This window comes from Oncorhynchus kisutch, linkage group LG14 (assembly GCF_002021735.2).
Source record: "Oncorhynchus kisutch isolate 150728-3 linkage group LG14, Okis_V2, whole genome shotgun sequence".
Lineage (NCBI taxonomy): Eukaryota > Metazoa > Chordata > Actinopteri > Salmoniformes > Salmonidae > Oncorhynchus > Oncorhynchus kisutch.
The window spans coordinates 11,001,920-11,028,236 of NC_034187.2; the positions used below are offsets into that span (position 1 = coordinate 11,001,920).

The window sequence follows — 26,317 nt, forward strand, 5'->3', positions numbered from 1 at the left end:
CACCTGTTTCTGCATATAGCCTACAACCTACAATAGCCAGGTCAATCCCAAGACAAACATGACTGAAAGGATAGACCATGAGCCAAACAAAGGATAGGCCATACTGTTGAACTAATTCAGACATAACTGTCTGGATTGACCCATGATTGTGTCACATTGGGTAACATTTCATTATTATTTTTTAAATGAGTCCCAAGCTTGATTTCATTCTGAAAGATGCTTGATATCAACAAGAAAGATGCTTGTTAGACCACACCTTGTTTCCTTAATATTTTCTTAATTTTATTACTTCGATAGGATACACAGCCGGGTTAAATACACACATTGATTGATTTCCATTTAAGTCTCACAACACAAAAGCAAACATGAGATATTCATTACATTGAGAACTTCTTCAGCACCAGTACAAATGAATGAATCCATACAGTGGTTATTCTCTGATTTACAGTGTAGATCTTTCCAATATTCTTTTCAAAATATAAGACCTAGTCCCAGGTTGATTTGACTTGGCATGAATTACATGTAATTGTATCCAGCAGCATTGACGTACACAGGTTACTAAAGAGTACACATACTGCCAAACTGGTGCACACAAGCAATGCTATATGGCCTAATAACCCAATACTGTAGGTCAATTGAAGGTATGCAGTGAGGGTTCTCATCCATTGCTCTCCAACTCTGTTTCGAGAATGATATGTAGTAAAAAATGTCCATAGTAAATACGTTGTGAGGAGGCAAGATCGAATCCCCGAGCTGACAAGGTAAAAATCTCTCATTCTGCCCTTGAACAAGGCAGTTAACCCACCGTTCCTAGGCCGTCATTGAAAATAAGAAACTGACTTGCCTAGTTAAATAAAGGTCAAATAAATCATTGTAAAAAAACATTTTTTTTAAAGAGGCTGGAGATCATTATTTTATTAAACTATAGAAATGTCTCATTATGTGTTGCAGCACAAACATGATCTTTTTGGCAATTTTATCAAAACAATATGTAAAACAATATGCAAAACCATTTTAGTTGACATTACTTTGTGTAAATAACAAAACCAAGTATAGTAATGTTTAACATCACTGTAGCTTCCTGTTTTTAAATCACATGCATTGATGCGTTAAGAACTTCATCAAACCAACCCTACTACATATTCAAGTCACTTTTGTAAAAGGTATAGAATGAAACCATACGGGACCGTTTTGATGTGTTTGTCACATTTGTGGAGACCCCTCTTTTTCTATATCTATTAAAACATTATTCCGCAGATTTGAGACCAAGTATAAATAACAGTTTATCTAAAATAATCCACACTTCTCAACAGATCATAAACGTAACTTGGTGTGTTTTACCAGGGCGCATAGGTGCCTTAATAAACTAATTTATAGGACAGCTGTATCTCTCTTCCAGGTATTATCAACCAGTGTATCAGTTATGCATTCCACAATTTGCATATTTTGTCATCTGTATAAACCAAAACCTTGTTTCAACAGAAATCCAAAAACGTATTCTGTCACGATCACATTGTTTTCTTTAGATCCATGATGTATGAAAATGCAAAAAATAATCAGTAAAATATAGCGTCTCAAATGGCACCCTATTCCCTATATATTGAACTAGTTTTAACCAGGGCCAATAGGGCTACGGTCAAAACGAGTGGGTTATGGGTACCATTTGGAACGTATCCACAAAGTTGGGTCCCACAGATTGATGACGTGAAAAAATGTTCAGATTTAGAACTTGTTTTGTTTTAGTTTGTCGATGTGATAGCAGAGCTTCAGGGCTGGCCCTAGCTTCAGTCCTAGGTACTTCATCATCATGTCACTCTTTAGAAGTAACAGAGCGTTGCCATCTATCTCCTGTGGGATAGAAACAGAAGCTCAGGTTATATTAAATCTCCACTAAAAGTAAAGTGGACACATGTATCAGGGTTGTTTACTGAATTGGGAGTGACCTCAATCCTGGTAAATATTTCACAAAACATCACATCCAGATATAATCCAACCACTCAAATCAAAACATCACTTCCAGATATAATCCAACCAACCAACCAAACAAATCAAAACATCACATCCAGATATAATCCAACCAACCAACCAACCAACCAACCAAACAAATCAAAACATCACATCCAGATATAATCCAACCAACCAACCAACCAACCAAACAAATCAAAACATCACATCCAGATATAATCCAACCAACCAACCAACCAACCAACCAACCAAACAAATCAAAACATCACATCCAGATATAATCCAACCAACCAACCAACCAACCAACCAACCAACCAAACAAATCAAAACATCACATCCAGATATAATCCAACCAACCAACCAAACAAATCAAAACATCACATCCAGATATAATCCAACCACTCAAATCAAAACATCACATGAAACAGAACAACTGAAAAAGGAAAGGGATTTCCCCCAACTGTTGCAGATCAAGGCCTCAATCTCAATTTGTCTTTCAGCGATTCCTCACATCCTTGTCTCCTCCAAGGCGTTTTGAGAAGGTTCGGAGAGAGGATACGAGGAGGTATCAAGGAAATATTCATTATGAGTGAGCCCAGGGGTAGCCTACATGCTTCCTGAAGATGTCCACGTGAGGGCCCAGGGACTGCGGGTCAGCGTCTCTGATGAACCACACCACATCCTCTACACTCCAGGTGGAAGGGTCCTTACTGGGGGGCGGCTTGGACTCCTGGCAGTCCTGAGATGGATTGTACGCTGCATGAGAAAAGAGAAAGAGGTCAAGAAGGATTTCTATGCTGGTCTATTTTACCTGGTTAGGGCATTGTGATTATAGCAAGAAACACATTTTCCCCAAATCCCCAGGTTTTCCAGAAATCCCGGTTGGAAGATTCCCGGAATCGGGAGGGAATATTCCGGAAAACCTGGGCATTTTGGGAAATTTACCGGAACTCTGCAAGCCTAGTCTCCACTCTGCAATTTCTTACCTATCCTGTTGCCTTCCAGGAAGGTGTTAGGGCTGGACGTCTGTCTACACATGCCCAAGGGGGAGGAGCCATTGGGGAACTGCTGCGAGGAGCGGAACCCATAGGATGGTTTGGATGAGTAGGAGGAGCTTATGGCACTGAAGGCGGAGTCACCTGGGTCCATTGAGTAGCGTTTGTCTGACGGGTCCAGAAGATACTCCTCTGGCATGGAGGTTTCAGCTGTGATATGAATGGAAAGAGATTACATAAGTAAAACATATTGGCAATACTTTGAATAACTTTCGATAGAAGCTGAAGCCTTTAAAGATGTCTATGAAATGTCCTTCTGTGCTTTTAATGGTCCAATCGGAAGAAACAAACACTGTTTGGAGGGTTTCCCTGGTGCTCTTGTTTAGGTACAAGAGAATGTTCTAGGTAGTGTTCTGGCATGGAGGTCTCATTTGTTTAGGTTGGAATACAGGGATTTGGATAATGGATTAGGATTACCAGGGATTACACAAGTAAAACACCAAATTATGTGTATTTGACAAAATGTCATTCTGTGCTTTCATGTGCAATCTGGCGCAATATAGCACAATATTTGAGGAACTGAGCCCACAAAATGTCTGAGGGGTGATATCTTCAAAAGCTCTTGTTAAGGCACAGGATTGTTCTAAAAAGTATTATAAACCTGGTGGTTCGAGCCCTGAATGCTGATTGGCTGAAAGCCGTGGTATATCAGACCGTATACCAACGGGTATCACAAAACATTCATTTTTACAGGTCTAATTATGTTAGTAACCAGTTTATAATAGAAATAAGGCACCTCAGGGGTTTCTGGTATATGGCTAATAAACCACACCTCCTTATTGCTTAAACAATCAATGCATCTTATCTGCACCTCTGCCTACACCATTTCCCTTGTGGGATAAAGAAAGCATTTTGAATTAAATTAAATACAGGACAGTGCATTACCCTCTGATTGGTAGGAGGCATTATTATGCTGGGGGATTGGTTGGTCGCTGAAGAGGTTTTCACAGTGCAAACTGCGACAGAGCTTCTTGAGAAAGCGTAGAACGTAGCCCATGCTGTTGACCACAGGAAGACTCAGAAGGTGTTGTTTCCCATCGAAAGTGGCTGGAACACAAAGAAATACTTGATTAACCCCTTTTTTTTTTCTTTTTTTTTTTTACCTTTATTTTACTAGGCAAGTCAGTTAAGAACAAATTCTTATTTTCAAAGACGGCCTAGGAACAGTGGGTTAACTTCCTGTTCAAGGGCAGAACGACAGATTTTGTACCTTGTCAGCTCGGGGATTTGAACTTGCAACCTTTTGGTTACTAGTCCAATGCTCTAACCACTAGGCTACACTGCCGCCCCGGGTTGCGTCCCAGATGGGACCCTATTCCAGAGCCAATGGCATCTATGCATAGTCACTTCAATAACTCTACCTACATGTACATACTACTTCAACTAACCGGTGCCAATGCACATTGACTCTGTACTGGTACCCCCCCCTGTATAGTCTTGCTATTGTTGTTTTACTGCTGCTCTTTAATTACTTGTTATGTTTATCTCTTATTCTTGTCCGTATTTATGGAAACTGCATTGTTGGTTAGGGGCTCGTAAGTAAGCATTTCACTGTAAGGTTGTATTTGGCTCATGTGACTAATAACATTTGATTTGAAGTGTTGCTCTGTGAATAGGGAGCTATTTGGGACGCAACACTGGAATATATTTTAATTTCCCATTGCAGTAAATCTTTGTTGCAGTTAACTTTGCTCCAGGGGACACATGTCTACAGCCATGTCTCAAAGCCACAGTTCCAACCTAGGACGGCCAATGCATTTCATCCACTGACATTCAAAAGATGGAAATGGCCAATAACCCCGGGGTAACAGATCCGTTCTCATGGTTACTAGATTATCTAATCAGTGTATATCAATTTCTATCATTTCCCTCAGGCCAGTTGCTACGAATAAAATTAATAAATATAAAACCAAAATCTCAGTGACACTGTACAATAGGTGGGTCTGTGGTATTTTCCTAGTGGCCTGTGTTATGGTTAATCATGTCATTTTCTAACCTTTATTCAACGCTTTTTCATCAAACTGTCTCTTTTTATTTGTATGTCAGATGGTCCAAGCACCATTCTCAGACAAATGCTTTCATTTTTGGTCTAATTCTCATTTCTGGAAAAGGCTTAACATAAAAGGTTCAAAATCCAGGTCATGTGACATGATTAACCAAAGCACGTGGCCCTAGTTATACCTGATATTTTCTCCCCTCCGTAGCCCTGTGTGAGGAGAGTGAACACGGCTTTCTGCTGGAAGGCGCTGTCGATGCATCCCTGGACGGCCTGCTGCAGCACCACCGAGGGCCTGTCAGGCCCAAAATGATCTGGGAGCTGCTGCAGCTTCTTCCTGTCCAGGTTAGGACCCATGTTGACATGCTTGTTGATGTAGATACACACTGCAGGATACACAAGAGTGGAGAGAGTGTGGGTTAGTACTACTTGATGATGTAGGAGCGAGGGTTAGTAACCATGTCAACCTGCTTGATGATTTACGAGGGAGGGTTAGTAACCATGTCCACCTGCTTGATGATGTACGAGCGAGGGTTAGTAACCATGTCCACCTGTTTGATGATGTACGAGGGAGGGTTAGTAACCATGTCAACCTGCTTGATGATGTAGGAGCGAGGGTTAGTAACCATGTCCACCTGTTTGATGATGTACGAGCGAGGGTTAGTAACCATGTCCACCTGTTTGATGATGTAGGAGCGAGGGTTAATAACCATGTCAACCTGTTTGATGATGTAGGAGCGAGGGTTAGTAACCATGTCAACCTGTTTGATGATGTAGGAGCGAGGGTTAGTAACCATGTCAACCTGTTTGATGATGTAGGAGCGAGGGTTAGTAACCATGTCAACCTGTTTGATGATGTAGGAGCGAGGGTTAGTAACCATGTCCACCTGTTTGATGATGTAGGAGCGAGGGTTAGTAACCATGTCAACCTGTTTGATGATGTAGGAGCGAGGGTTAGTAACCATGTCAACCTGTTTGATGATGTAGGAGCGAGGGTTAGTAACCATGTCAACCTGTTTGATGATGTAGGAGCGAGGGTTAGTAACCATGTCCACCTGTTTGATGATGTAGGAGCGAGGGTTAGTAACCATGTCCACCTATTTGATGATGTAGGAGCGAGGGTTAGTAACCATGTCAACCTGTTTGATGATGTAGGAGCGAGGGTTAGTAACCATGTCAACCTGTTTGATGATGTAGGAGCGAGGGTTAGTAACCATGTCAACCTGTTTGATGTACGTAGATACACACTGCAGGACACACAGCAGGAGGGACAGAGGAGACAAAGATACTTAGGTCGGCTACTTTGGTGACATTGCTTTCCTTAAATTAACGAGTACAACATGCTTATAACTAACAGAATACAAATTACATTTGAAATGTGATTACCAACATTACTTTTCATAACACCCAAGATGTTTCACCAGACAAAGCATTATGGAGGGAGACATTGGAAAAGTGAGGCAAACTCTGTGAGCGCCTAGGGCCTTGTTTATCAGATGAGCATAAGCACAAAAAAGACAACCTTGCGTGCACCACTTTTCCCACAAAGATTGGTATTTATCAAATTAGAATTTGACGGGAAAGTGTCAACTTCTAGTGGTTGGAGAATTGTATTACAAGTCAATACTGTTGTTTTGAGTGTTTGACACAAGGGAATTACAATAAAGCATTGCTAGGAAAAACATTCAAACGTAGCCTAACGGTAAGATCACATCCTTCGTAGGAGCGCAACATCATTGTCTATTTAATCTCAGAGACTATACCACGACAGGTGATATTAACACAATTATCTATTGACAAACTAAAGAAGTGTAGCATTTATTTATTTATTGTTTGAACAGACGGTCAATCATCCAGAATGTGAGGTCAGTGTTGGGCACTTGCTATTGGCGGCATGCATTCTTAGTTTGAAAATTTTTTACTGCAAAAGATTAAAACATTCTGCCCACACCTGGATAGAAATGTGATAACATTTGCTATTGTGCTTTCTTTTAGAAACTGTCATGGCCCAGTTCCAACATTTCCAAATCATACAGCAAATGAGGGTGTTTTTGTTCCCATAAAAGTGAATGGAGGGCGTTTTCCAGGCGGGTTTGTTGTACAAATATAGTTTGGCTCTGATTTATCAATGAAAACATGTGTATATGTTGCGTACGACAGTATGATAAATCCCAATAATTTGTTGTGCATGCAAATCCTGGGGCGTGGCAGAGTGGGTATAGTTAACTGTGAGCACCTGGGGCGTGGCAGAGTGGGTATAGCTAACTGTGAGCACCTGGAGCGTGGCAGAGTGGGTATAGTTAACTGTGAGCACCTGGAGCGTGGCAGAGTGGGTATAGTTAACTGTGAGCACCTCGAGCGTGGCAGAGTGGGTATAGTTAACTGTGAGCACCTGGGGCCTGGCAGAGTGGGTATAGTTACCTGTGAGCACCTGGGGCGTGGCAGAGTGGGTATAGTTACCTGTGAGCACCTGGGGCATGGCAGAGTGGGTATAGTTAACTGTGAGCACCTGGGGCCTGGCAGAGTGGGTATAGTTACCTGTGAGCACCTGGGGCGTGGCAGAGTGGGTATAGTTACCTGTGAGCACCTGGGGCGTGGCAGAGTGGGGGATGGTAGCAGCATCCTGGGGGATGGAGCTCATGTCTGGTTCTGGGGTGCTGCTGGGAGGAGAGATGGCCAGGGGATTCAGCACCATCCTGGGCTTCAGCTGCAGGAAGACAGGGGGTTGGATCTCAGTATCTAATTGTAAATAATACATGCAATTTAGCATACGCGTTTGTCCAAAGTGAATGAGTCACGCGTGCATACATTTTTACATATGAGTGGCCCACGGGAATCGAACCCACAACCCTCTTGTTGCAAGCGCCATGCCATACAGTCTGAGATAGCAACAATAGACAAAAAAATGACGGTTCTCAATTGGCATTAGTAAACACTCAACAGAAATCTACACATTGATATTTTTACTCAGAAACTTCTCCCCTCTTCGTATTGCAATATTTACCAAGCATTTCATTTTGCTAGGCATATACAAGACCAATCAGAATATCAATTAAAACTGTTTTCAATTAAACAAACAAAGGCTACCTCATGTTATATATTACTCCCACTAAATATAAATGAAGTTAAGTCTGTCAAGCTACATCATCATATGTATTTTATTAACATCCTGCATCCCCACTGGCCCCTCCCCTTTCTCTCTCCTCCAATCCCATCCCCTCTCGTTTCCCTCTCCTCCAATCCCATCCCCGTTCCCTCTCCTCCAATCCCACCCCCCCTCTTTCTCTCTCTTCCCATCCCATCCCATCCCCTCTCCCTCTCCTCCAATTCCATCCCCTCCTCTTTCTCTCTCCCATCCCCTCCCCTTTCCCTCTCCTCCAATCCCATCCCCTCCCCCTCTCCTCCAATCCCATCCCGTCCCCTTTCTCTTTCCTCCCATCCCCTTCCCTTTCCCCTCTCCTCCAATCCCATCCCCTCCCCTTTCCCTCTCCTCCAATCCCATCCCCTCCCCCTCTCCTCCAATCTCATCCCCTCCCCCTCTCCTCCAATCCCATCCCCTCCCCTTACCCCTCTCCTCTAATTCCATCCCCTCCCCTTTCCCTCTCCTCCAATCTCATCCCCTCCCCTTTCCCTCTCCTCCCATCCCATCCCCTCCCCTTTCTCTTTCATCCCATCCCCTCCAATCTCGCTCTCCTTCCATCCCCTCCTCTAATACCCTCTTCTTTCTCTCTCCTCCCATCCCCTCCTCTTTCTCACTCCTTCCATCCCTCCCCTCTCTCTCTCCTCCCATCCCCTCTTCTTTCTTTCTCTCTCCTCCCATCCCCTCCTCTTTCTCTCTCCTTCCATCCCTCCCCTCTCTCTCTCCTTCCATCCCCTCCTCTAATACCCTCTTCTTTCTCTCTCCTCCCATCCCTGACACTGACCTTGAAGCCAGGTTTTCTTCCCCTCTTCTTGGGCACTTTGAGGGGAGGGAGGGATTCAGGGTAGCGGGTTGGAAAATCCATCTTGCGATGTAGTGGGGGTCTCCCTCTCTTCCTGCCTGGAATCTTTCCTGGCTGGCTGGGGAGGAAGGAGGGAGACACTGCAGGCGACTGCATTTCACTGTTGCTGTCTGCTTTCTGTGCTGCTGCAGGTACACTCATTGGAGCTGGAGGGAGACACAGGAAGGAGGGAAACACAAAGGGAGAAATAATTATATTAATTGAAGACTGCATGGCACATAATAAAAAACAGTGGCAGGTCCACCATCCAGTCCATCCTATCCTCAATGTGCATGAACCCCAACATTCTGTCTGCTTGTCTCCCAGAGCTTCCATTACCTGATCTCCTTTGATCTAGAACGCTTGAGAACCAAGCGCTTCCCTTCTTAGATCCCGGTTAGATTCCAGAATAGCAGAAGAAGGTTCTAAACCCTGCACACTGCCTCAGCAGGCTGTTGAAGCCATCTTGCCTTTAGCTGCTGTGTTGTATGTTTTCTCTCTGCTCCTCTCGTCTCTGCTGCACGGCACACAGGCTGGCTGGCTTCAGACTCCTCATTACACTAATGCATTCAGCAGTGGCAGAGGAAGGGGGGGGGGGGGGGAATTGACTTCACCATGGCTACACAGCTATGAATTAGCATTACGATGACAGCGCTCACCATAATCTTAGAAAAGCAGCAGCCTCAAGAGCCAGCCTCGCCTACTGATGGAAACAACATCAACATGCATGTCTCATATGTAGAGCACAGAAGGCTAGACACACAGGCAATGCTGAATCATTACAGTGGTTCAAATATAGCATTAGCATGCAGCATGCTTCATCCTTCCTTTGTGCAGACAAAGACAACAGAAAATAAAGGGACGAAACAGAGGCGGTATGCACACACCATCAGAATGAATGAGGATTGGAGAGTATGTCGCTTTTCAGTTGTTCTCCTATTGAATCACCCTCTGTCCTGTCTGTGTCTTTGCCTGCTTCTAAATGTCTTCAACTGCACCGCAGAGCGGAATCTCCAAGCAAGGCGGATTCCACTGTAATGGTGTGTGTGTGTGTGTGTGTGTGTCTGCCAGTGCTGGGAAACATTCTCCTGTTGTCATGGCAACAAGCTTGTAACACCCTGCCGGCTGTATCTCCCATGTCTTGCTGCTTGATACTCAGGCCCAAAACTGGGTGGATGTATAGTTAGTATAGAAGACACCCTCAAACCAACCGCTAATTACAATAGGAATTCATTTGAAAGTGTTGAGAGTGTACATAGATGTGTGTGTGTGTGTGTGTGTGTGTGTGTGTGTGTGTGTGTGTGTGTGTGTGTGTGTGTGCGCCCCGCGATTAGTGCTTTTTTAGGTCGGTTCGGTTTCAATTTTAATGCACTATCCATTATGTGGGTTGAAAGCTGTAACAACACAGAATAATATAATGAATAAAGTCCCATGATGGTAGGGACTGTCCATTACTGCTTATCACTTACCAACCATCACTTATTCACATTACTTTAATTTAATATTTCAGTTGTTGTGTATACTGAGTGGACAAAACATTAAGAACACCTGCTCTTTCCATGATATAGACTGACCAGGTGAATCCAGGTGAAAGCTATGATCCCTTATTGATGTCACTTGTTAAATCCACTTCAATCAGTGTAGATGAATGGGACGAGACAGGTTAAAGAATGATGTTTGAGCCTTGAGACAACTGAGACATAGATTGTGTGTGTGTGCCATTCAGAGGGTGAATGGGGCAAGACAAAATATTTAAATGCCTGTAAACTGGGTATGGTAGTAGGTGCCAGGTGCACCGGTTTGTGTCAAGAACTGCAAGCCTGCTGCATTTTTCCCTCTCAACAGTTTCCCGTGTGCATCAAGAATGGTCCACCACCCAAAGGACATCCAGCCAACTTGACACAACCGTGGGAAGCATTGGAGTCAACATGGGCCAGCATCCCTGTGGAACACTTTTGACACTTTGTCGAGTTCGTGTCCCCACGAATTGAGGCTGTTCTGAGGGCAAAAGGGAGGGGGTGCTGCAACTCAATGTTAGGAAGGTGTCCTTAATGTCTGGTATACTTGTGTATATTACATTTGTTTTATTTGATTACTTTATTATTTCATTCCAAGTCATCATCACATCTCTAAAGCTGCTGCCTGACAAAATCACTATTTTAGTAGTTGTTCAAATTAAATCAGGCATACTTTTATGACTGCTGAATACCAATGAATCACTTCATGTATTTTCTGTTAAAGATACATGTACAGCACCTTGAGCAACTGCTCTAAATCCCTCTTGATCGCGCATTGTTCAGTCGCTCTCTCTCTCTCTAACATAGCAGGCATAAAATAAACACACAGACCGGACAATAGGTGCGCTATGGATTACGGTCAATGTAGTTCATTTCCACTTTTTCTGCGCTAAACTATGTAGACTATTGGCCTGTTGTAAACTACAACTACATCGCACAGTTCGGGCTTGATCTGATTTAGCCTATCCGTAGAGAAACTGCTTTGAGATCATGGAAAATACAGAACGAAATGTAATTCAAAAATATATTTGCATTTTTTTTTTTTTTTTACCATTTGTGACATACAATTGGTAGTTACAGTCTTGTCCCATCGCTGCATCTCCCTTACGGACTCGAGAGAGGCAAAGGTCGACAACCCACACGGCTTCTTAACACACTGCACACTTAACCCGGAAGCCAGCCGCACCAATGTGTCGGAGGAAACACCGCACAGCTGCAGACTGAAGTCAGTGTGCATGCGCCAGACTGCCACACGGAGTCGCCCGAACCCTCCCCTAACCCGGACGACGCTGGGCCAATTGTCTGCCGCCTCATGGGTCTCCCTGTAGCGGCCGGCTGTGACACAGCCCAGGATCGAACTCGGGTCTGTAGTGACGCCTCTAGCATTGCGATGCAGTGCCTTAGACCGCTGTGGCAATCCGGAGGCTTTAATTAAAATAATTTAACCGACATTGGTCAATTAGTTGTTTAAAAAATGAAAAAGTACATACATTCTGGTTAATCGCTCAGCACTAGTGTGTGTTGTTGTGAGTGTGTTTCAGAATGCAGTCACTGAGGTGATTTCATCCCAGGAACCGTGTTTAAAGTCATTGTCAATCTATTGCTCGTGTCCATTTCTAGAGTGGTAGGCTTCAGAAATCAGCGATTTGTCCAGTTTTTTGAGCACAGTCTTACCACAATTATGTGAATAATTTAACATCTTAATATAACTGGCACACCTGGTTGTGTATTCTACATCCCTATGAACATTTTAAGATATTATTGGGAATACTACCATTATATTTAATACAGGTATGGTCATGTGAAATTGATCCAATACGACCCCATTGAGTTGTTTGGCGGCCATATTGGCCTTGTATCCACAAATCTTTTTAAAACCCTGTTCTAGCTATGTGTGTGCAATTTGGTGCTTCTATCACTAAACATACAATCCAAAAACATATCTTTCCCACTACATTTTTCAGGAAAACTAAAATCCGTCTTACCTTATTTCTACCAGCATGTCATGTGTGCAACTAGAGGTGTCACACCTTGATCTGTTTCATCTGTCCTAGTGATTGTCTCCACCCCCTCCAGGTGTTGCTTATTTTCCCTGGTGTATCTATCACTGTGTTTCCTGTCTCTCTGTGCCAGTTCGTCTTGTATGTTTTCCAAGTCAACCAACGTGTTTTCCAAGTCAACCAACGTGTTTTCCCGTACTCCTGCTTCCATTCGCTTTTTGCTAGTCCTCCCGGTTTTGACCCTTGCCTATTTTCTGGAGTCCATACCTGCCTGCCTGACCATTCCATCCTGACCATTCTAACGCGCTCAATATGGAAGTGGTCTGATGAAGTGGATACTAAGCTACATAACGGTTTCACTAGCACAGACTGGAATATGTTCCGGGATTCATCCGATCAATGGTATTGAGGAGTTTACCACATCAGTCATTGGCAACGTTGTCCCCACAGTGACCGTATGTACACTGTACGTATCCCAACCAGAAGCCACAGATTACAGGCGACATCCGCACTGAGAGCTAGAGGCTAGAGCTGTCGCGTTCAAGGAGCGGGACACTAATCCTGCTACGCCCTCTGACAAACCATCAAACAGGCAAAGTGTCAATACAGGACTAACATCAACTTCTACTACACCGGCTTTGACGCTCGTTAGATATGGCAGGGCTTGCACACTATCACGGTTTACAAAGAGATACCCAGCCGCGAGCTACCCAGTGATGCAAGCCTACCAGATGAGCTAAACGCTTTCAATGCTCACTTCAAGGCAAACAACACTGAACCATGCATGAGAGCACCAGCGGTTCCGGACGACTGTGTAATCAAGCTCTCTGTAGCCGATGTGAGTAAGACCTTGAAACAGGTTAACATTCACCAGACAAATGACCAGGATGTGTACTCAGAGCATGTGCTGACCAGCTGGCGAGTGTTCTCACTGACATTTTAAACCTCTCCCTTATCCAGTCTATAATACAGTGGGGCAAAAAAGTATTTAGTCAGCCACCAATTGTGCAAGTTCTCCCACTTAAAATGATGAGAGAGGCCTGTAATTTTCATCATAGGTACACTTCAACTATGACAGACAAAATGACAAAAGGAGCCTCTTAAAGAAGAAGTTACAGGTCTGTGAGAACCAGAAATCTTGCTTGTTTGTAGGTGACCAAATACTTATTTTCCACCATAATTTGCAAATAAATTCATTAAAAATCCTAAAATGTGATTTTCTTGATTTTTTTTCTCATTTTGTCTGTCATAGTTGAAGTGTACCTATGATGAAAATTACAGGCCTCTGTCATCTTTTTAAGTGGGAGAACTTGCACAATTGGTGGCTGACTAAATACTTTTTTGCCCCACTGTACCTACATGTTTCAAGCAGACCACTATAGTCCCTGTGCCCAAGAACTCCAAAGTATCCTGTCTAAATGACTATCACCACGTAGCACTCATTTCTGTAACCATGAAATGCTTTGAAAGGCTGGTCATGGCTCACATCAACACCATCATCCCAGACACCCTGGACCCACTCCTATTCCCACTCCACACTGCCCTTTCCCACCTGGACAAGAAGAACACCTATGTGAGAATGCAGTTCATTGACTTCAGCTCAGAATTCAACACCATAGTAGCCTCCAAGGTCATCACTAAGCTAAGGACCCTGTGACTGAACACCTCCCTCTGCAACTGGATCCTGAACTTCCTGACGGGCCACCCCCAGGTGGTGAGGGTAGGCAACAACGCATCTGCCACGCTGACCCTTGACACGGGGGCCCCTCAGGGGGCGTGCTTCGTCTCCAACCTGTTCACCCAAGACTGCGTGGCCGCGCACAATTCCAACACCATCATTAAGTTTGCAGATGACACAACGGTGGTAGGCCTGATCACCGATGAGGATGAGACAGCCTATAGGGAGGAGGTCAGAGACCTGGTAGTGTGTTGGCAGAATAACAACCTCTCCCTCAACGTCAGCAAGACAAAGGAGCTGATCGTGGACTACAGGAAACGGAGGGCTGAGCACGTCACTATTCACATCGACGGAGCTGTAGTGGAGTGTGTCGAGAGCTTCAAGTTCCTCTGTGTCCACATCACTAAGGATCTATCATGGTCCACACACACCAACACAGTCGTGAAGAGGGCACAACAACGTCTCTTCGCCCTCAGAAGGCTGAAAAAATTTGGCACGCACCATTGAGAGCATCTTGACTGGCTGCATCACCGCTTGGTATAGCAACTGCTTGGCATCCGTCCGCAAAGTGCTACAGAGAGTAGTGCGTACAGCACAGTACATCACTAGGACCGAGCTCTCTGCCATCCAGGACCTCTATACCAGGTGGTGTCAGAGAAAGGCCCTAAAAATTGTCAAAGACTCCAGCCACCCAAGTCACCGCAAGCAGTACCGATGTACCAAATCTGGAACCAACAGAGTCCTGAACAGCTTCTTCCCCCAAGCCATAAGACTGCTAAATACTGTACGTAGTTTAATAGTTAACCAAATACTGTAGCGCCCAGGACTATCTGCATTGACCCTTTTTGGTAACACTTTATTGGACACCTAGCGTCATAACACGGTCATAACCATGTCATAGCATTGTCATAACACTGTAATGACATATGTTGTGACATACAAGTATATTGCAATATTTTATGGTTGGTTATGACACCTACAGTGTGTAGGTCAAAGCCCACAATCCTAACACACAAGGCAAACCATTCCATTCTACTTATAAATAGTATGTAAATAAATAGTATGTTAAGTAACATTTCCTCAAATTGACCATTTCATTACCATTGTAAATGTACACACATTGATGACAAATATGTACCTAACCCAATGCTATATCGCAGATGTTTTTATTTAACCTTTATTTAACTAGGCAAGTCAGTTAAGAACAAATTCTTATTTACAATGATGTCCTACACTGGCCAAACCCGGACGACGCTGGGAAAATTGTGTGCCGCCCTATGGGACTTCCAATCACGTCCGGTTGTGATACAGCCTGGATTCGAGTGGCACTGTACATCCGTTGAAACATAATTTCATGAACTTTCAAAACCACTTGTCAAACATTATCAGGGTTTCCTTTTTAAAGCAATTTATACAGGGCATTCTGATATGTACACTAGAGGTCAAATGTCAAAGTTCTGTTGACGTGAACATTCCCGAAATTGTATCTGATGGATAGCTGTTCATCTTAGCTTTGCAATTATATCTGATTAATGGGTATATGTGGGCAATAACTTGTTGTATACTGACATTGTTTTGTCATAGTAAAATCCCTATGGGAAAATGAATGAGATGGAGGGATGAAATAAAGAGTGATAACACAGAGAAAGCTGCTATTGCTGCACTGCAATCACACATGTTCCAACTAGGGACATAGACCAAGAAAATCACTATGAGGCATCTTCACGAATTTAGGGGTCTGGCCCATAGACTATTACTGCCAATGCCATTCATTGCCAATTGAGATCAAACAGACCAACACTGCAACCAAATGTGCATATTTAGTAAGCTACTTTATTCTCTATTCATGAAAAAAATAAGCATAATGTGAACTGTAGTCCTAAATGAACTAAATGAGAAATACAGCCCTCTCCTGGCTCACTTAAGAATAATTTTGTTCATTTTTTCCTGATTCAATAAAGTTGCATTTGAAGCCAAAATGGCGACGTGCATGTTATCGTCAAAAATGTCGCCCATCATTAGACTTCTACTGAAAGAGCGGTCCTGTTCCTCGACAACGATATGTAACGGTGTGACCGACATTTTCAGACGAGGTGAGAATATTATTTTGGTATCAATTTGTTATTATTTTGGTGTGTCGTTTCAAATGAGTATCAACTGACAGTTAGTTAATAGTTAGTATAGCTAAAGTTAGCTAGTTACATTAACCTGTCAAACTTCATTCCATTCCAGACTTGTCCAGTCAGGCTGGCTAACTAATTAACTGTCAACAAGCACATAAATCAGCCATTATTATAATGACATCAATAGCTAGCTAGCTAGCTAGCTGCATTGTTACGGTGGTGACAAACTTACCTTTTTGAGACGAGGGAATAACGAATCGCTGACAAATCTTTGGACAGCTTTCTTGCTAACTTCGTAACGTTAACTGGATAACAGTTTTTGCTCCTCTAAACACGTAACGTTAAACCTCCACAGGGGTCTAGCTATATATCTTACTACCACAGCATCAGGATGTTAACGTTAATTCCGTGATCTTGTCTACTGGTCAGGCTACTCGACAGATGTAGATGCTCTCCAGACTGCTGCAGAAGACAGCAATGCCGCCGCAGCGTACAGCGGACCGCTGGAGCACTACACCAGTCTGCTCATGGACTGGGCGCTGCGAGAGGACCCGCATCAGAAAGCCGTGGTTCAGACCTCGGATAAAATGCACAAAACCCTACGAGGTTACAGAAACCAGCTTCGGTTCTCGAAAAACATTGTCCTTGTCAACCAATTACTTAGTATTAGTGGGAATCTATTTACCCTGAGAGAATTCATGGAAAGATACAACTTTGAGGTTTCAAGCAAGGAATATGACACTGTTATAAAATCTATACCTTGTGGGATAAAATATTTACTTCAGAATAATGCATATCTATATCTATATATATTGATGAATAGCATAAGGTTACTAGATAAGAACTTCAACAATTGTTTATTAAGGGATATTTTCCACAGGAATTATATCCCCTCTGCTATATTTTGTTGGACTTCATCGTTTGATGTAAACTGGCACCTTGCTTGGCTCACTCCAACAAAGGTATGGTGACCATTAAAGTAAAGGAGATCTCCTTTAAGATTATCCATTGATTCTACCCGTGTAATAGCTTGATTTCTAAATATATACCTAATACCAGTGAATAAAGTTAGCTAGAAACTGAATCTGTTGAACACTTAATTCTGTCATTGTTTCATAGTGAGGTGTTCTGGACTGATGAAAAACTATATCTTGGAAACATAATGCATTCAACCATTGAAATATCTAAGTTTGACATATTGTTTTACTACAGTGTTTCCGCAATTGCGTGTCAGTATGTTATAAATATCTTTATTTTATTAGGAACATTTTTCATACACAAATGATTTCATGAAGAAAAAGCCCATTTTATTTTTGTATCTGATTTGGAGAACTATTTCGAATCATTCAAACGTATACAAAATGTTTAAAAAAATGTATTCGCTACATGTCGGTATTTGATATGTGGATTTGTATTTAGTTTTCTTCTGTCTTTTGTGTAATTCCTCTGGCTGTTCTGTTTCGCATGTTACTGTTTAATAAAATTATAAATACAGCAACCAGCCTACGTCCATCTTTTTCGAAGGTAATCGAATTTCTATGCATTGCACTTTGATTTTAGAAACGGATGTGCACACTAACAAAACACATTCAATAATGTACAGGGGCACCAGGCAGAGGCGTGTCTTAACAAATGTATGGGATTTACTGTAAAGATATGTCATTTAACTGTAAAATTGTATTGCCTTTTAATGTGCCATGAACACAACCATGCTGTTCTCACCAGATTTTGAAACGAATCAGTTCAAAAAGTAGGTCACCTTCAAATCATTATTAGTCACATGTACAACAGGTGTAGACCTTACTGTGAAATGCTTACTTATGTGCGGGGGTACAGGTTAGTCGAGGTAATTTGTACATGTAGGTAGGGGTGAAGTAACTGCATAGATAATAAACAGCGAGAGGGGGGGTCAATGTAAATAATCCGGTGGCCATTTGATTAATTGTTCAGCAGTCTTATGGCTTGGGGGTAGAGGCTGTTAAGGAGCATTTTGGTCCCAGACCGCTTGCCGTGCGGTAGCAGAGAAAACTTTCTATGACTTGGGTGACTGGAGTCTTTGACAATTTTTGGGGCTTTTCTCTGACTCCGCCTAGTATATAGGTCCTGGATGGCAGGAAGCTCGTCCCCAGTGATGTACTGGGCGGTACGCGTTACCCTCAAGCGCCTTATGGTCAAATGCCGAGCAGTTACCACACCAGGCGGTGATGCAACCGGTTAGGATGCTCTCGATGGTACAGCTGTAGAACATTTTGAGGATCTGGGGTACCATGCCAGGTATTCTCAGTCTCCTGAGTGGGAAAAGGTATTGTCGTGCCCTCTTCACGACTGTCTTGGTGTATTTGGACCATGATAGTTTGTTGAAGTTAATGGGGGCCTGTTCGGCCAGCCTTTTCTTGTAGTCCACGATCAGCACCTTTGTCTTGCCCCCATTGAGGGAAAGGTTACCCTGGCACCACACTGCCAGTTCTCTGACCTCCCTATAGGATGTCTCATCATTGTCGGTGATCAGGCCTACCAGTTTTGTCGTCAGCAAACTTAATGAGGGTGTTGGAGTCGTTTGTCCATGCAGTTGTGGGTGAACAGAGAGTACAGGAGGGGTCTAAGCACATACCCCTGAGTGGCCCCAGTGTTGAGGATCAGCGTAGCAGATGTGTTGTTGCCTACCCTTACCACCTGGGGCTGGCCCATCAGGAAGTCCAGGATCCAGTTGCAGAGGGAGGTGTTTAGTCCCAAGGTTCATCCAAAATAATTCCAGCATATGAACAGTGCACTGTGCACCCGCCAACTATCCTTCAATTCACAAGTGGCTGAAATTATCTCACAGAAGAAAGCATCAGAGAAAGCGAAACAGCGCCCCTCTGTCTTTTCTATATGTATGCCATGTATCTGATGCTGTCTGGCCAAAAATAGTATAACATCCCATAATGTTTTTGACAGCATCAAATACAGCGCCTATACAAAGTCAACACCCCCCTGGATTTCTTCACACTTTGTTATAAAGTGGGATTAAAATGGAATGAATTATCATTTGTTGTCTATGATCTACACACAATACTTTAATGTGAAATATTTTTATTTTTTTAATATTAATGAAAATTTAAAAAACGAATATACCTTGATTAGATAAGTATTCCTCCCTCTGAGTCAATCCATGTTAGAAACACCTTTGGCAGCGATTACAACTGTGAGTCTTCTTGGGTAAGTCTCATAAGAGCTTTACACACCTGTATTGAGCAAAATTTGCCTGTTATTCTTTTCAAAATTCTTCAAGCTTTGTAGTCCCGGACAAGTACACCTGATTGTCAACTTGTCAACCAATCATCAAGCCTCCAGACGAGCTTCAATGCCAAACAACTCTCCTTCCGTGGCCTCCAACTGCTCTTAAATGCAAGTAAAACTAAATGCATGCTCTTCAACCGATCACTGCTCGCACCTGCCCGCCCGACTAGCATCCCTACTCTGGACGGTTCTGACTTAGAATATGTGGACAACTATAAATACCTAGGTGTCTGGCTAGGCTGTAAACTCTCCTTCCAGACTCACATTAAACATCTCCAATCCAAAGTTAAATCTAGAATCAACTTCCTATTTTGCAACAAAGCCTCCTTCACTCATGCTGCCAAACTTACCTTTGTAAAACTGACTATCCTACCGATCCTTGACTTCAGCGATGTCATTTACAAAATAGCCTCCAACACTCTACTCAGAAAATTGGATGCAATCTATCACAGTGCCATCTGTTTTGTCATAAAAGCCCATATACTACCCACCACTGCGACCTGTATGCTCTCATTGGCTGGTTCTCGCTACATATTCGTCGCCAAACCCAATGGCTCCAGGTCATCTATAAGTCTTTGCTGGGTAAAGCTCTGCCTTATCTCAGCTCACTGGTCACCATAGCAATACCCACCCATAGCACGCGCTCCAGCAGGTATATTTCACTGATCATCCCCAAAGCCAACACCTCCTTTGGCCGCCTTTCCTTCCAGTTCTCTGCTGCCAATGACTGGAACAAATAGCAAAAATCACTGAAGTTGGAGACTTGTATCTCCCTCACTAACTTTAAGTGTCTGCTGTCAGAGCAGCTTACCAATCGCTGCAGCTGTACACAGTCCATCTGTAAATAGCCCATCCAACCAACTACCTACCTCATCCCCCTATTTGTTTTTGTTGTTCTGCTCTTTGCACACCAGTATTTCTTCTTGCACATCCTCATCTGCACATATACCACTCCAGTGTAAATTGCTAAATTGTAATTACTTCGCCTCTATAGGCCTATTTATTGCCTTACCTCCTTACTTAATTTGCATACACTGTATACAGATTTTTCTATTGTGTTATTGACTGTACGTTTGTTTATCCCATGTGTAACTCTGTGTTGTTGTTTGTGTCAAACTGCTTTGCTTTATCTTGGCCAGGTCGCAGTTGTAAATGAGAACTTGTTCTCAACTGGTCTACCTGGTTAAATAAAGGTGGAATAAAATACATAGAATTCAAAGCACAGATTTTTAAATGTAGAATTGTTTATTTAGGGGTACATTTTTGCTAATTCTAAAATTGTAATTAATCGCAATTAACTCATGCCATTAACTGAATTGTTATTATTTTATATTATTTAAATAATTTGACAGCCCTACACAGGATAGAGCAATATCTAAGTGTATTGGTTTTTCCTAGCCACCGTGCTTCTACACCTGCATTGCTTGCTGTTTGGGGTTTTAGGCTGGGTTTCTGTACAGCACTTTGAGATATCAGCTGATGTACGAAGGGCTATATAAATACATTTGATTTGATTTGATTTGATTTGATTGGTTGTTACTTCACTTCACAGGTGACGGATATCCCAGATGCCATGATTCTGAAACAGGTCTTTGAAAACCTCTTTAGGAATGGGGTTGTTGTAGTGGACACGTCCAACCGACCCCCAGAGGGTAAGTAGAATAGCTTTATTGAGCTGGGTTCAGTACAATCCATAGAAGACAATCTACACTGATACAACCAGGTCTATTCCTCTCTAGTGATCTAGACAGGTGTATTCCTCTCTAGTGATCTAGACAGGTGTATTCCTCTCTACTGATCTAGACAGGTGTATTCCTCTCTAGTGATCTAGACAGGTGTATTCCTTTCTACTGATCTAGACAGGTCTATTCCTCTCTAGTGATCTAGACAGGTCTATTCCTCTCTACTGATCTAGACATGTGTATTCCTCTCTACTGATCTAGACAGGTCTATTCCTCTTTACTGATCTAGACAGGTCTATTCCTCTCTAGTGATCTAGACAGGTCTATTCCTCTCTACTGATCTAGACAGGTGTATTCCTCTCTACTGATCTAGACAGGTGTATTCCTCTCTAGTGATCTAGACAGGTGTATTCCTCTCTAGTGATCTAGACAGGTGTATTCCTCTCTAGTGATCTAGACAGGTGTATTCCTCTCTAGTGATCTAGACAGGTCTATTCCTCTCTACTGATCTAGACAGGTGTATTCCTCTCTACTGATCTAGACAGGTGTATTCCTCTCTAGTGATCTAGACAGGTGTATTCCTCTCTAGTGATCTAGACAGGTCTATTCCTCTCTAGTGATCTACAGGTATATTCCTCGCTGTGTTGAAGGTAAATAAATACATTTATTTGGTATATTAGACAAAGCAAACAGCAGACAAGGGTTGTCTTCTAGTAGTCTGCCCCTCTTCTCTCATGCAGAACTATTGCCATGAGCTTCGGCTAGACTCTGGGATAATCTACCGCAGGAGAAACAGATCGTTGGATGGATAACCGTACTTTCTGTAATGACTGGATGGTGCAAACCATGGATACAACCATGAAGCATTTCAATGCCTCACTCACTGTATTGGGGTTTAGTAAGGTAGTATTTATTTTAACTGCCTAGTTCAACATCTTTCTTTCAAGCCTATTGTGTTTAATCAGTATAGTTTTGTGTTGTTTCAAATAATAGGGTTAATCATATTTTGTGACGTGACCCTTTTTTGACACATCTCAAGTGAACCTGGTGTGAAGGCAACATTGGACAAGATTTTTTACAAACTGGCCTTCAAACGGAACGACAGTAAGAGGCTAATTTTGTCCTTGAGTGTAGATGAAGAGGGGTTGGTTTGAGCTATCCATACATTATTGATTTATGATATGAACATAAAATTCTGTATTGATGGTTTACTTAAAAATACTATGAGACTCATCGTGATCATCATGTAGAGTTTTATTATTTGTCATTTAACTAAACCATTGAAAAGGAAAAGGCGCAATTTTCACTTACCATTACCAACTCAGTGTTTTCTTTAAGCAAAGTTCAATCTAAATCTTTAAATTTTTGCTTCAATAAAACAATGAGTTTTTAATGATGAGCGAGTGTTACGCCTTTTCAATTGTCACATTGACTCGTGTTGGTTGAGCACTTCTTCCCAAATCAAAATGAAATCAAAGTTTATTGGTTGCGTACACAGATTTTTTGTATTTGATTTATTTCACCTTTATTTAACCAGGTGGTCAGTTGAGCACAAGTTCTCATTTACAACTGAGACCTGGACAAAATAAAGTAAAGCAGTAAGACAAAAACAACAACACAGAGTTACACATAAACAAACGTACAGTCAATAACACAATAGAAAATTCTATATACAGTGTATCAAATGTATAAGAGTAAGGAGGTAAGGCAATAAATAGGCCATAGAGGCGAAATAATTACAATTTAGCATTAACACTGGAGTGATAGATGTGCAGATGATGATGTGCAAGTAGAGATACTGGGGAGCAAAATATTTTAATTTTGCACGCCCAATTTTTCAGTTTTTGATTTGTTAAAAAAGTTTGAAATATCCAATAAATGTCGTTCCACTTCATGATTGTGTCCCACTTGTTGTTGATTCTTCACAAAAAAATAATATCTTTATATCTTTATGTTTGAAGCCTGAAATGTGGCAAAAGGTCGCAAAGTTCAAGGGGGCCGAATACTTTCGCAAGGCACTGTATATGGGGCTTTGGTGACAAAACAAATGGCACTGTGATAGACTACATCCAGTTTGCTGAGTAGAGTGTTGGAGGCTATTTTGTAAATGACATCGCTGAAGTCAAGGATCGGTAGGATAGTCAGTTTTACAAGGGTAAGTTTGGCAGCATGAGTGAAGGAGGCTTTGTTGCAAAATAGGAAGCCGATTCTATATTTAATTTTGGATTGGAGATGCTTAATATGAGTCTGGAAGGAGAGTTTACAGCCTAGCCAGACACCTAGGTATTTATAGTTGTCCACATATTCTAAGTCAGAACCGTCCAGAGTAGTGATGCTAGTCGGGCGGGTGGGTGCGGGCAGCAATCGGTTGAAGAGCATGCATTTAGTTTTACTTGTAATTAAGAGCAGTTGGAGGCCACGGAAGGAGTGTTATAAAATAATAATAAACGCGTCGGTTTAAAAAAAATGTTGTTTCTATTGAACATGCCATACTAAAAAAGGCATTTTAATCAATTATATGAAGAGTGCCTTGGTCCTCCCTCCTTTTTGATTACCAATTTAACCCTTTTAACAAAGAGCTCCTTCTATCTACCAAAATGTACTATTGTGTACCTTAGTAGCGGTTCCCTTCCTCCTCTTTCTACATGTGTAAATATTTGTATGAACATAACAAGATTCAACAACTGAGACATTAACTGAACAAGTTCCACAGACATTTGACTAACAGAAATGGAATAATGTGTCCCTGAACAAAGGGGGGGGGGGGTCAAAATCAAAAGTAACAGTCAGTATTTGGTGTGGCCACCAGCTGCATTAAGTACTGCAGTCGGTCTCCTCCTCATGAACTGCACCAGATTTGCCAGTTCTTGCTGTGAGATGTTACCCCACTCTTCCACCGAGGCACCTGCAGGTTCCCGGACATTTCTGGGGGGAATGGTCCTAGCCCTCACCCTCCGATCCAACAGGTCCCTGACGTGCTCATTGGGATTGAGATCCGGGCTCTTCGCTGGCCATGGCAGAACACTGACATTCCTGTCTTGCAGGAAATCACGCACAGAACTAGCAGTATGGCTGGTGGCATTGTCATGCTGGAGGGTCATGTCAGGATGAGCCTGCAGGAAGGGTACCACATGAGGGAGGAGGATGTCTTCCCTGTAACGCACAGCGTTGAGATTGCCTGCAATGACGACAAGCTCAGTCCGATGATGCTGTGACACACTGCCCCAGACCATGACGGACCCTCCACATCCAAATCGATCCCGCACCAGAGTACAGGGCTCGGTGTAATGCTCATTCCTTCGACGATAAACACGAATCCGGCCATCATCCCCGGTGAGACAAAACCGTGACTCGTCAGTGAAAAGCAATTTTTGCCAGTCCTGTCTGGTCCAGCGACGGTGGGTTTGTGCCCATAGGCGACGTTGTTGCCGGTGATGTCTGATGAGGACCTGCCTTACAACAGGCCTACAAGCTCTCAGTCCAGCCTCTCTCAGTCTATTGTAGACAGTCTGAGCACTGATGGAGTGATTGTGCGTTCCTGGTGTAACTCTGGCAGTTGTTGTTGCCATCCTGTACCTGTCCCGCAGGTGTGATGTTCGGATGTACCGATCCTGTGCAGGTGTTGTTACACTTGGTCTGCCACTGCGAGGATGATCAGCTGTCCGTCCTGTCTCCCTGTAGTGCTGTCTTAGGCTTCTCACAGTACGGACATTGCAATTTATTGCCCTGGCCACATCGGCAGTCCTCATGCCTCCTTGCAGCATGCCTAAGGCACGTTCACGCAGATGAGCAGGGACCCTGGGCATCTTTCTTTTGGTGTTTTCAGAGTCAGTAGAAAGGCCTCTTTAGTGTCCTAAGTTTTCCTAACTGTGACATTAATTGCCTACCGTCTGTAGGCTGTTAGTGTCTTAACAACCGCTCCACAGGTGCATGTTCATTGATTGTTTATGGTTCATTGAACAAGCACGGGAAACAGTGTTTAAACCCTTTACAATGAAGATCTGTGAAGTTATTTGGATTTTGAATGAATTATCTTTGAAAGACATGGTCCTGAAAAAGGAACGTTGAGTTTACATTTACACATATCTGCCATTCAATAATTTCTTCCCAACTGTTCATGGGCGTCTACATAGCCAGACGCTAAAATAGAAATTGGTTCTATTTTAGACGCTTGATTCGCTGCAAGTCCCGCCTCTCCTATCTTCTCATTGTTTTTTTATGAGCATATACCCAAATTAGTGATAGAACAATGAATGAGGTCTACACTCCAGTCCAGTTGGTGGCAGTAATGCACCTTAAAGTTGGTTGCCAACCGCCATATAAAATCCACAGAAGAAAAAAAGATGAATGAGGAGAGATTAATCAAAGAAAATGTACTAACAACTAACTAGGTTTCCCCTTTTTATATGTGGATTAATTGCCAGAGTAAAGAATGGCCCAAAATTCTACAAAGATCCAGCAAAAAAAAAAGACCATATGCATTTCAGATAAAATAACAACCAAATGTTTATCTCCCAGGACAAATGAGCTATCAACAGCAAGCTAGCTAAATGTCCATGAATGTTTCATGTGTGTTTCCTGTCCCCAAATTAATATAGTTGGTTCACAGTGGTTTTTGGTATATTAACCTGCGTGTCATGAACGTGTCGGGTGGGGATAGAAAGAATCAACATGCGCACGCAGATGCAAGCTCTGAGCCGGTTTGATCAGAAGGTAAGACCGTATGAATTCAAGCCTTTGATTTTACTTTGCCATTGCACTTTACAAACTGACCATATGGGCCTCCTGAGTGGTGCAGTGGTCTAAGGCAGTGCTAGCTGTGCCACTAGAGGACTTGGTTCTAGTCCAGGCTCTGTTGCAGCCGGCTGTGACCGGGAGACCCATGGGGCGGCGCACAATTGGCCCAGCATTGTCCGGGTTAGTGGAGGGTTTGGCTGGCAAGGATGTTCCTGTCCCATTGCAACTCCTGTGGTGGGCCGGGCACGCTGACATGGTCGCCAGGTGTACGGTGCTTCCTCCGACACGCTTCCGGGTTAAGCAGG

General features: G+C 42.8%; 1 protein-coding gene and 1 long non-coding RNA gene across 4 annotated transcripts; one reads left to right on the forward strand and one right to left on the reverse strand.

Annotated features, from left to right (window-relative positions):
• Nucleotides 1-255: 255 nt before the first annotated feature.
• LOC109904312 (sex comb on midleg-like protein 4) lies at nt 256-16,905 on the reverse strand. Of its 3 annotated transcripts, none has more exons than XM_031787793.1 (9): nt 9,884-10,073; nt 9,336-9,556; nt 8,940-9,163; nt 7,594-7,723; nt 5,202-5,402; nt 3,906-4,067; nt 2,952-3,170; nt 2,576-2,721; nt 256-1,848 (listed from the first exon to the last, which is right to left on the reverse strand). In XM_031787793.1, the coding sequence occupies exons 3-9, from the start codon at nt 9,156-9,158 to the stop codon at nt 1,723-1,725; spliced, it is 1,203 nt and encodes a 400-aa protein (XP_031643653.1). In that variant the 5' UTR covers nt 9,159-9,163; nt 9,336-9,556; nt 9,884-10,073; the 3' UTR covers nt 256-1,722. The 3 variants fall into 3 exon arrangements, with proteins under 3 accessions (XP_031643653.1, XP_031643654.1, XP_031643651.1); XM_031787794.1 differs by lacking the exon at nt 9,884-10,073 and adding an exon at nt 16,547-16,905 and having other exon boundaries at nt 258-1,848; XM_031787791.1 differs by lacking the exons at nt 9,336-9,556; nt 9,884-10,073 and adding an exon at nt 16,547-16,824 and having other exon boundaries at nt 258-1,848.
• Nucleotides 16,144-17,812, forward strand: LOC116353341 (uncharacterized). The gene is made up of 2 exons (XR_004202671.1): nt 16,144-16,284; nt 16,744-17,812. It is a non-coding gene; the product is annotated as an uncharacterized LOC116353341 (long non-coding RNA).
• The last annotated feature ends 8,505 nt before the right edge of the window (nt 17,813-26,317 follow it).